The sequence below is a fragment of the Pholis gunnellus genome (assembly GCF_910591455.1).
Source record: "Pholis gunnellus genome assembly, chromosome: 17".
NCBI lineage: Eukaryota > Metazoa > Chordata > Actinopteri > Perciformes > Pholidae > Pholis > Pholis gunnellus.
In genome coordinates this window covers 816,673-828,223 of record NC_136544.1, presented here as the reverse complement: position 1 = coordinate 828,223, position 11,551 = coordinate 816,673, and the positions used below count along the sequence as shown (strand labels likewise).

At 40.3% G+C, this 11,551-nt stretch overlaps 1 protein-coding gene across 1 annotated transcript; it reads left to right on the top strand.

Moving 5' to 3' along the window:
• The first annotated feature begins 6,844 nt into the window (after positions 1 to 6,844).
• Positions 6,845 to 11,232, top strand: clpp (caseinolytic mitochondrial matrix peptidase proteolytic subunit). The gene is made up of 7 exons (XM_079176907.1): positions 6,845 to 6,954; positions 8,140 to 8,241; positions 8,517 to 8,588; positions 8,689 to 8,785; positions 9,242 to 9,429; positions 9,556 to 9,661; positions 10,455 to 11,232. Exons 1-7 carry the CDS (start codon positions 6,943 to 6,945, stop codon positions 10,679 to 10,681), a joined length of 804 nt encoding a protein of 267 aa, XP_079033033.1. The 5' UTR covers positions 6,845 to 6,942; the 3' UTR covers positions 10,682 to 11,232.
• The last annotated feature ends 319 nt before the right edge of the window (positions 11,233 to 11,551 follow it).

Below are 11,551 nucleotides of genomic sequence, written 5' to 3'. Positions count from 1 at the left end.
ATCTGGAAGTAGAGACAGGTCGGTGGCGCTCACATCCAACCACGCACTACTCTCTGTTGGAGGCAGGCCGGGCATCAACGTGAGAAGGCGCCCCAGCAGCGCCACCTCTCGGCTCAAAGTGGGTACTGTGTAAACACGGGCAGCATACGTCATGACTTCCTGCAATCCACGAGCTCTCAAATGTTTTCATTTTACCCAAGATTTGAAATAATAATAAATTACAATTTAAGAAAATATTATAATACAAAATATATATATATACATATATATATATATATATATATACATATATATATATATATGTGTAGCTAATCACAACATACTGTATAAGAGTCAACAGTCATAACATGACACTTGCTGAATTCTTTATAGTGCATTATTTAAATTATGTTTAGATCAAATATCTTACTGACTCAAGTCTCATTCATCGTGATACATCATACATCATACACTACTTGCAGATTTATTTAATGCTTTATTCCACTCATTGATTTGGTCAATGATACTGAGCAAGGTCAGCTTTATGTTTCAAACACAGGTCATGCTGAGCCTAAAGTACGCCGATATGTTTCTACGACAGCAGATAGAAACATCTTAGAAAACAGAGTGCTGAAAGGTCTTGAAATTCCAACTAAAAACATGATTTATGTGATTTTATTTTACCAGGGAAAAAGAAAACAGATGCAAAATTGATGCCATGGTGACTTTCAATGGTGAATAATAATAAAACATCTGATGGTTAATAGAATCCTTTTGAATTATGAACACTCTGTTGGTGTTAAACACCCAATTTTAAAGTATGAAAGAAAACAAACATGTAATCCAATTTTTGTATTTTTTTTATCTGCTTTGGGTGACATTCATAAATAGTAATAAATAAATCAGATAGGAATGTGACTTTCATAGGATTTTCTAGTCATTTTTATCCAATAACAACCATTGAAAAAAAAGTGTAGTTCTACTGTAAAATCAGAAGTTTTACAAGTGGTCCAAAATTGGACGTGGCACACAAAACAGAATTAGCATTAAGGCCTGTTGTGTAAACCAAAATCTACAATAGAACCCTGAAAAGAGCAATAACACAATACCCTGTCACAATAAGCACACTGCATTTACTCAGCATCATTTATTTAGCTGCTCCAGTGACTGTGTGTGTGTGTGTGTGTGTGTGTGTGTGTGTGTGTGGTCTTGGCTTCCTCATCTTCAGAGACAGAGGGGCACATGACAGAAATCCATATTGGAATCAGGCGTTCGTTTGGATGATTTGCACTCCTTCACAGCCCTGAGAAGACAAGAAATACATGAAGCTGGAGGGGAGGACGGGTCTTGTGCTTAAGAGACAGCGGGGTCATTGTTCAGCAGCAGGGTGAGGCAAATTACAAAGAAAAGTATTACGAAAACAAAAAAAGAAGAATCTCAAAATAAACTGATGAAATCAAGCAAAGCGAGGAGAGCTGCACTCACGCGTCAGAGGAGGACACATGACTTGGGAGGCCTGAACGGGTTATCGCTGGAGGGCACCCCGGTGAGGAGGGGGTCCTTGTGGGCATTTTGCAAACAGAAGGTCTTCAGTTCTGCAGCGGCCTGAGAAACCTGGATTCCATACATCATATCGTTTGGTTAAAGAAAGGCGATGTCATATGTGTGCGTTTAGAAATGAGCAAGAAAGTCAGCCACAATAACACCATCCATAATTCTCAAAAGTGTGGCTGATTCTGCTCAATCATTTATTAAATTAATCAACAATAATAGCTATTTACTCTGTATAGACCCTTCCAACCTTTATCAACTAATTAGAAGGGATATCATATGGGTTTGGTGTACGTGATGTGACAACAGTACATGTAAAAGCATTTATGAACTGGCTCAAAGCAAGTCTGTGTCACAACAATCATGTTAAATGTAAGGTCATTTCAGTTAAAAAGTTACATGTACAGTTTATAGTTGTGTCAATATTAACATAGCAATAGGTTATATGTCAGACAGAATATGAACATGTTACAGTTTACCTTGCACCACATCAATCCATTGGACCTTCATTGTTTATGATTCTACCATATTGACAACATCACCATTTTCTTGAAGTGAAATTCTCCTGTGATTTGTATTCATTGTGGTTGCTCTCAGACAGCATATATTGGCCTGATGCTGGGTGGTTTAAGACCTGCACTTGAAAGTAGTCTGACTTCTGTTCTAAAATAAGTAGCCAGCCAAACAATCCCAGCAGTCACACAGCAGCACAATCAACAAAGCTATCACTGTGCTGCACTTTGTTAGCTACCATCTCACTGCACACCAGGAAGGCACACTCTGGCGTTCACGTGACTTATGGACATCATGTAAAAGTGTTTCTTAAGTATGAAGTAATATGGTCAGTTAGAAGAGTTTGAATAACAGAAGTTTCTGTTTAAGCTAGTTTTTAGAAACCAAAAGACACGACTTTAAACAGCAACTAAGAGGCTAGGCTACATGTTTCTGTGCGTTACAGCTATATTACCCCAAAGGTACTGCAGTTGACGCGTTTAAGGACAAATAAACGGTCGATAAGTTTAAGAACTCCTTAAATCATTTGTTTGTAACTCAAATAAATTCCAAGTAGGAAACATGGGATGAATGTTACATAGTAAAACAGTTTGGAGTAAATTAAAAAGTGTGTTAATTGGCAGTGATGGATAGGAATTCGTTTCTGCACGCGGCACATTAAAAGAGTTGAAGCGCTTTAGAGCGGGAGTCACGCGCACTGGAGAGGTGGTAGTTTAGTGGAAGTGTTGCGTTGAGTGGACGTACCTTTATCCGGCGGACACTGGCCTCGAGACGAAGCTGCTTCACCGCCTTCTGGGCGATGACTAAACTGCTGCTGGCGGCGCTGTTGTTCGACATGACTGAGTGCGAACAACGGCAAAAGTGGCCAAGTAGTCAGTTACGTTCATGTTTCAGTGCCAGGCTGGAATAATGCACAGCTTCCGGTCAAAACCTTCAAAATAAAGAGCCCATTCACTCCCTTTTACTCGCCCTACCCACTCGCACGCGCACACACGCGTCATTGCTTGACTGTGTTGTTGTTTGTTTCTTAAATCACATTAAGCTTAGCTACTGCAATGGTGGAGGAAGTGTTCAGTTTTTTTTTTTACTTATCCTAAAAATAGCAACACAATATAATATAAAAATTACTCTGTTAGGCTAAAAGTAAGTAGGTTGATTATTCAAAATACTCATAACACTCAGAAAAGTACTCATAATACAGAAAAGAAAAAATAATGTTACGGCCTATCAGATATTAGGCTTGTATTGGATTACAGTTAGTGGATGAGGTGGAGCTAATTTGAACTATTTATATATGTTGGGTAGTTAAAGATATAACTGTGCATCATATTTTATAAACTTAGTTTCTAAGTATTCTATGTAACATCGTGATCTACATGTATTGGAGAATGGACTAATGTTTAATTATTATGGCTATTGTTTAAACATTATGTTGAGTAATTGATGCTCCCTTAAGTCTGAAGAAATGTAGTTTGTAACTGTAAGAAATAGGATGGCCAAAACAAAACTATCATAATAAATCTCAATCTTCCATTCAGTTGACCGGATTATAAATTGAACATTTCAAACAAACGAGAATGTGTACAGTGTCAGGAATATATATATATTATATATAATTTACAAATTTTTTTTAGCTAGCCGGGACCTAATAGTTTGACAGAATCAGGACAAGATAAAGACTGGACATACTAAAAATGATCATAAACTGAATATGTGTGTATGTTGCATATGTATGGCGTGTGTTGTCTTATATGCCGGTGCCAATGACAAATTTACATTAGGTGCAAATCTAATGGGCAATAAAGTAATCTAAATATGAATTTGAATAAGCATTTAAAACAAATAAAGACGGTATATTAGCTTGACACCGTGTTTGATTTATGAAACATGATAATTAGGGGAGACGGGATGATTATGTGTAATAGTTCATCCCATATAACAAGCTATGTATCTATACTAAGGGTAATTATGTAGTATGGTATTATATGGGCCATTCTACCGAATTAGTTCAAAGTGCGGTCCCACAACAAGAAAAACTATTTAACAAAACAATTAAGTATTCAGACATAGATATTTACTAAGAATATGTTATGGTCTGTTTAAACCCAAGGCATTAAATTAGATAGTGATAAGCTAAATATATACAAAATCATCATTTATAGGGTACTTTCTATTGGGAAGTAGCTGTCCCAAACCCTGACATCTAAATTTCAATTTCTGTAAATAACACTTAAAACAATTTTTAGATTTTGTTCAATGGTGTAATTTCAAAGAGCTTTATGATTAAGTTTAAACAGAAGTTGTAAGATTTAGATTTATTGTGGGTTTAATTTTAAAATTAAAAAACTATACTCCAAAAATCATGTCCCCATTTTTCATGTCACTACCAAAACACAATAGTTTTAGTCCACTGGCAGCCCAGAGCACCTTTTGGAAGATTTTGAGAGAGAAATGAAAGCCAAAGTGTGCAAGCACCTCATCAACATCCATCACCAGTACACACAGCTACAATTCCTGAACAGATCTCTGAAAGAACACAAAGCTATTCTTCACATTGACTATGCAGAAAACTGGCAGTGTAAATATGCAAAGGAGGTGCAGCAAATCCATTTTGGAGCATCCCACAGGCAGACTACACTGCACAATGCTGTTGTGTACACCACAGATCGTACACTGACATTCTGTGCCTTGTCACCTTCCATGAAGCATGATCCTCCTGCCATTTGGGCTCATCTTGAACCAGTTCTTCAGTTCCTGAAGGAGAACAATCCGAGGATCCAAAAGCTCTTCTTCATCAGCGATGGGCCGACCATGCAATATAGAGGAAAGAAGAACTTCTATCTCTTGAGCATCATTCCTTTCCAGATGGGAACTGGAGTTTCCTGGAAGCTGGTCACAGGAAAGGGCCTGCCGATGGCGTTGGAGCCACCATGAAGAGAACTGCTGATTCACAGGTAGCCAGGGGTACTGACATACCCACAGCGAAAGCCCTCTATGGCACACTCCTTCCTCTCACCAAAGTCAAGCTCCTCTACGTGGAGAAAGACCAGATAAACAGAGGAAGCACACTCCTTCCAAAAGAGCTGACCACCATCAAAGGTACACTGAGCATTCATCAAGTAATCTGCACTACGCCTGGCACGATCCATTATAGAGTGCTCAGCTGCTTCTGCAACAGAGAGGCCATCTGTCACTGTTTCCACCCATCGTCCACCAACATTGCACCACATTGTACAGCCTGGAAGAGATGTAAGAACATCTGAACCAATAGCCCCAGAAGATGGAAGCCATTCCACCTCAAGCTTTGGGTGTGAAGGGACTCTCTGTCCAGTTGATGACTTCACAGAAGACATTGTTGGAAAGTGGTGTGTCATCACATATGACGATGACCCATATCCTGGAATCATTGAAGACATAGAAGAAGGTGATTTGTACATCTTTTCTTTTTTCAATGATATTTCTCTCTTTCCATTCATTCTCACTTGGTCATCTTCCGTTCTCATATTCCCATTCCCTTTGAATCAAACTTTATTTTATAGTCTTATAAGATTCCAATACAAGCAATACTTATCATATCTCGCCCTATGTCCTTTTATTTTACTCGTTATCTGTCTGCAGGTGCCCTTGAGGTCAAATTCATGCAAAACATTGGGCGAAACCCCTTTTATTGGCCGTGACTAGAGGACAAGATCTGGTACACAGTGGACAAGGTCGTCACCTTAATCCCTCCACCAGAAAACGTCACACAGAGGCATGTCCAGATCAGCCCAAGAGTGTTCACCGCAGTATGTGAAAAACTACATTTGTGAATGGATTTGTGATGGTGTCTGACACTGAACCCTCTTAAACATATAGTACGACATAATCAGTTATTTGTCAATGTTTTCTTGTTCTCTTCTACTGAACCCACTTGGGTAATTTTCCATTGATAAGTAATGTTGTACTTTAAATGGTTCTGTATGAACAATTGTAATGTCTTCAAAAATAAAATGATTCTATTGACCACAAAATATTTGTGTTTGTAATATTCCCAACCTAAGGCATGTTATGAGTTAAGATTAAGCAATAAGGTTGAGGAAATATGATACAACCTTGCAAACAAAATACTGTGGTCACAACCGAAACAGTGCAGTCACTACCGAAACACTGGATGTTTTGTAAAAAATAAAGTATATTGAGTTATCAACTAAAATGTTATGATACTGATTGGTTTAATGTATGTTCAATTTTATCAATCATCAACTATGGAATCAATATGATCAGTATTATGCATTTTACAAAGAAATATTGCATTGAGATTTTGATGAATTGTATAAATTGAACTTAGAAATTTGGTAAAAATGTAATTTGTATTGATTTAATTGTGAAAACCTTCAAGAAATATTTGTAAAAATACTCTTCAGAGAAGGGAAGCAAACACAATCTTAACAGGTTAATAATAATACTTTTTTACTATAGAGTATTACTATGTTTCGGTAGTGACACTTTTTGTGAGAGGAAAAACATTCCAACAGTCTGATAATACAATATAAAAATTGACGGTTCTTTTACTAGATATGTGTACTTTAGATATGGTACAATATATATATACGGACAAAGTTTTGGGAATAAAACAAACAAAATTTAAAAATATTTCCAACCTGACTTTGAACCAATTCGGTAGAATGGCCCATTTAGTGTAGTATTCAGCGGAGAAAGTGACGGGAATTTGATCCATGGGTGAAAAAGCATTGAACCCCTCCCTGTAGAGGGTGCTAATGAAATACATTTCAGAACAAGCGGCTATTAATCTAACGAAGAAGAAGAACGCGGTTCAAAGGTGAAGTTGGTTAAATTTGGTTCCGGTGTATCTTATCTGGGGGTCACACAGAAGGGGAAAGAAACCTAAAAGACTTCAAAATGCTGTTACGAGTGAGTACACGCAGCAGTTTGAGGAAACCGTCCCGTTAACGGGGGTCACACATTGGTGTAAATAAAACCGTTGTCACCGTTGTTATTACAGCTCGTCTCGCTGCGCGTGTTAGCTAACTAGTCGCTTGTGTAACGAGGCTTGAACGCATCACCTCTAAACCTGTCCGGTTACTGATAAACGCTACAAACGCACGAAGTAACGTTACGGTGCTTTTACCAAAACGTAACAACTAGTCCGAAATAAATCCGTGTGTAATGACACAACAGTGTGGTTGTGTAAGTTGGTTTTCATGGTGGCCACTGACAGGACCAAGCGTGAATGTACCTGCTTCAATGGAGTAAACAACAGGCTGTAATGATGCCGTATTCCCAAAAAACTTCATCTGCGTTGATAAGCGAAGCAAATAAACAAAGATATGCAAATGATCTCTCTAGAATCAGAAACTGTTTATTGCCAAGTACGTTACACATACAAGGAATTGGTTCGGTGATTTGGTGTATAATAAAATAAAAAAGGTGTAACAGTAATCAATTGTCCTGAGGATGTAAGAGTCAGTCAGTGGGCGTCCCGGGCTGATAGACCGCAGCCTCCTGCCAGAGAAGGGACTCAAACAGTTTGTGTCCAGGGTGAGAGGGGTCGGCTACAATCTTTGTTCCCCGCCTTCAGAGTCCTGGAGGAGAACAAGTCGTGGAGGGACCACAGATTTCAGCCAATCACCTTCTCGGCAGAGCGAATGATGCGCTGCAGTCTGCCCTTATCCTCGCGGTGGCTGCAAAGTACCAGACGGTTATATTTTATACAAGTTGTTATACACAAACAACTTATCATATAAGTCAATGTCAATAGAAATGAGGATTGTTAATACGTTATAAGCAGTTTGCGTCATATCATTTTAGCCCAGATTGTGTTAAATTTACACAATTATGTAAAGCAGTAACATATATATTTTATTACCAACCTCAAGAAATGACTTGCAATGCAGATATATGCTTAGTTAAGCATTCAATGAATTCAAGTTATCTATGAAATATATTTGATATATGTATTGTATTTATTTGGATTATTTTATCGTGTGTATCTCTTCCATATGTGTATCCATTATTTACTGTTTAGTCCTTTTGTCTTACATGTCAAATATGCAGTAACAGCTAAATAGAAGCCTGTGTGTGTTTTCTGTCTTCCAGAGAGTGTTGCACATCGGAGGCTTGACGCTGAAGCACAGCAGGTCCATCCACCACAGTCCGGCCTGGAGGAGTCCCCTCATCCCCATAGTTGTGGAGCAGACGGTGAGTTTAAGGCAGTTTCGAAGGCAACATCAGGGAGAGCTTTCGGTTTTAAAGGCTCTGCTCACACGAGCATTGTCTTTGGATCATAAGATAACGTCAATAGGAAACCAAACGTGTTCAAAGCAGATTTACATCATTTCATCCAAGTATAGAAATGAAACAAATACAGTGGCTGGGAAAGTAGGCCATTTAAAAAGTTTACATGCACAGATTTTCAGCATTCGATAGAATTGTTTTGTTGGGGTTCTAAAAAATATTTTTTGTTTCTTTTCCAGGGTAGAGGAGAAAGAGCTTATGACATCTATTCTCGCCTCCTGAGAGAGAGAATCATCTGTGTAATGGGTCCTGTAAGTGTCTCCCTGGATGTGATCAACAACCAACTTTTTATTGATTTGTTGATTGATGTTTTCAAAGTGATTTTATATAACTTTGCTCTTCCTCACTCAGATCGATGACTCTGTAGCCAGTCTGGTTATCGCCCAGCTGCTTTTCCTGCAGTCAGAAAGCAACAACAAACCCATCCACATGTACATCAACAGTCCCGGTGAGCCGCTCAGCGGAGGGCTGGACAAACGCATCCGAACATCCTGAAAATGACACAAACGATGCACGTCAGAAAACCATAGAATACAAATGAAAATAGAATAAATTAAATCGATTTCCTTTTTACTTTAGAAAAAAACTCAAATTTTGCACCACCATCAATTCTTTTTAAAGAAAAAAATCTATTTTTGAGGTGGAAAAACAAAAAGACAAACTTAGGCTTTTACATTGAAACTTTACTATTTTCCATTTTAGGAGCTTTTCCTTTTGGAATTGCTGTTTCATAATATTTCTTTTTTCGCTTCCCTTTTTCTTTATAGAATTTCATTGTGGCCTAATTATCTTGAGGTGTACAACACAATAATAGTCTAATTACCAGTTTCCCCTTTTAAGTAAAACATCTGGCATAAGTATGACCTTTAAAATGACTAAATAGATTTTCTTTACTCTCCCCCAGGCGGTGTGGTGACAGCGGGCCTGGCCATTTACGACACCATGCAGTACATCCTCAATCCCATCTCCACCTGGTGTGTTGGCCAGGCAGCCAGTATGGGCAGCTTGCTTCTGGCGGCGGGAACGTCGGGCATGAGGCATTCACTGCCCAACGCCCGCATCATGGTCCACCAGCCTTCAGGAGGCGCCAGGGTAAGGTGCCCCCCCCCCCCCCCCCCCCCCCCGGGTCCTTTGATGCTGATCTGAGACGGTGGTCACAAAGTCTGTAAAGGTGATCATTTTAGGGTAATAAGAATAATCAGAGTGCTGTGTGTCCAGGGTCAGGCCACGGACATCGCCATCCAGGCCGAGGAGATCATGAAGCTGAAGAGACAGATCAACAGCCTCTACGCCAAGCACACGGGGCAGCTGCTGAGCACCATCGGTAGGTTCCAGATCCTCGACTTCGAGATGTTTGTCACAGAGAGGTGAAGCCTTTAGGCGCAACCTTTTAGTTTCAGTCACAGATAACTGGTCCAACGCTGGCAGAATAGACGCTACTCACTCTCTGCGCAGCTTTGAACTCTTGCACATGTAATGAATGTTGAGCTTCCCATTCAGACATGCTCTTGGAGCTGATCAGGGGCTGAGTGGGTGTTTTCCACACTAATGCTGCCATTCCTGCTCATCTTCTTTGTTTTGTTCTGTAAAACACAGTCAAGACCCAGTTGAAGACTGGTGGTCTTCCTGGGGGCTTTATAAATGAGCAACTGTGTGCCAGTATGTTAGCCAAAACAACTTTATCAGGTAAACTGTATATCAGTGTTGTGTGTTCTGCTGGGGCCAAAAGAACAGCAAACATGTATGCAGCTTTAAAGCTAGCGGTTGGTAAACTTGGGAATAGGACATTACAGCACTAAAAGTACACAAGAACTAAGTAGTTATAAAAATGAAGGTATGAAGATTACAAGCAGAGAGTTTTCAGTTGTGTGAGCTGGGAGGACATTTGGGGGTGCGGTCACAAAATTAGGGAGTGTGTCTTTAACATACAGTACGTTGCCATTTGTCAACATGAGGTTTAAACTCACATGTACATAATACAATAATCACATGGTCTGTATATCAACTGTAAATGGCTCCAATAGAGAGGTTGACATCAGCCAATCACAACAGCTGAGCGGGACTGATTTGCATGTCGAGGTATTCACAGGTGTGTTCATTTCTTTCCCGTCCTCTAGAGGGCGTGATGGAAAGGGACCGCTACATGAGCCCCATAGAGGCGCAGGACTTCGGTATCATCGACCGGGTCCTGGTCCACCCGCCCCAGGCAGGCCAGGACGAGCCCGAGCTGGTGCAGAAGGAGCCGGCATCGCCGACCAGTACCCCTCCACAACCAGAGTCGGCGGCCCCGGAGCAGGCCCTCCCCAGGACCAACGCCCCCTCCTCGTACAAACCCGAGCCGTGAGGCCACCGCAGATACTTACCTACAAGCCGATACTTGTAGAGTTCCTGAGGACGAGGCGGCGCCCCCGCGGCGTGTTTCTCTGGTCTTAGGTGGCTTCTTTTCTTCCCCCTAACCAACACATGCAGGCATCAGTGGCTACAGTGATCAGAGAAGGTCCTCATAGGACGTGAATCCAATGTATTGTACCTTTTTTATTTTGTATTACTTTTGAGACGGTGATTCCAGATGTAATAAAAAGTCAAAGAAGTAATGACTGAGAAGCAGTCGGCCATCTTTTTGACTCCACATACAAGTTGATCTTAGTGCTCGCGAAGTGAAAGCACAGTGATACAAGATGTTTTATTGCAATGTAATGAGGTTATTCACAGGGGAGGAAGCCTTTCTAGACAACTAAGACAGCCATCTTGTTCTGTACCCGCTTGCTGCAGAGACGTCTGCTGAAGAGTGGAGGACCTGTGTGACCTGTATTTGACCTGTGATGAATAAATGTGATCATTTTGACCACAATTCCCAAAACGCCGACTCCTTGTTCTTGATCCATAACGGTCTCAAATTCATCTCGGGATCATCCCAATCACAGTGACTGGATTCTGCTGCACAGTCACCCTGGTGTTTAAAGTATGTAATTATTCAAAAAGTGACAATAAAGAAATGCAGGTTTTCACTGTGTTTTTAAAGGGTTCTGTGATTTGGTGACACCTACAAACTACACATCTTTCACTCTAGTGGCATTTCATATTCAACCCCTCAGCTCCCGGATCACCTCCTGCACGACCTATAAAGAGCCATTACATTGTTGGAGCCCAGGCCTCACGTTCAGCCTGGAGAGAGCTCTGCAGCCTGGCAGTGATAGTCCTAATAGTACTGCAG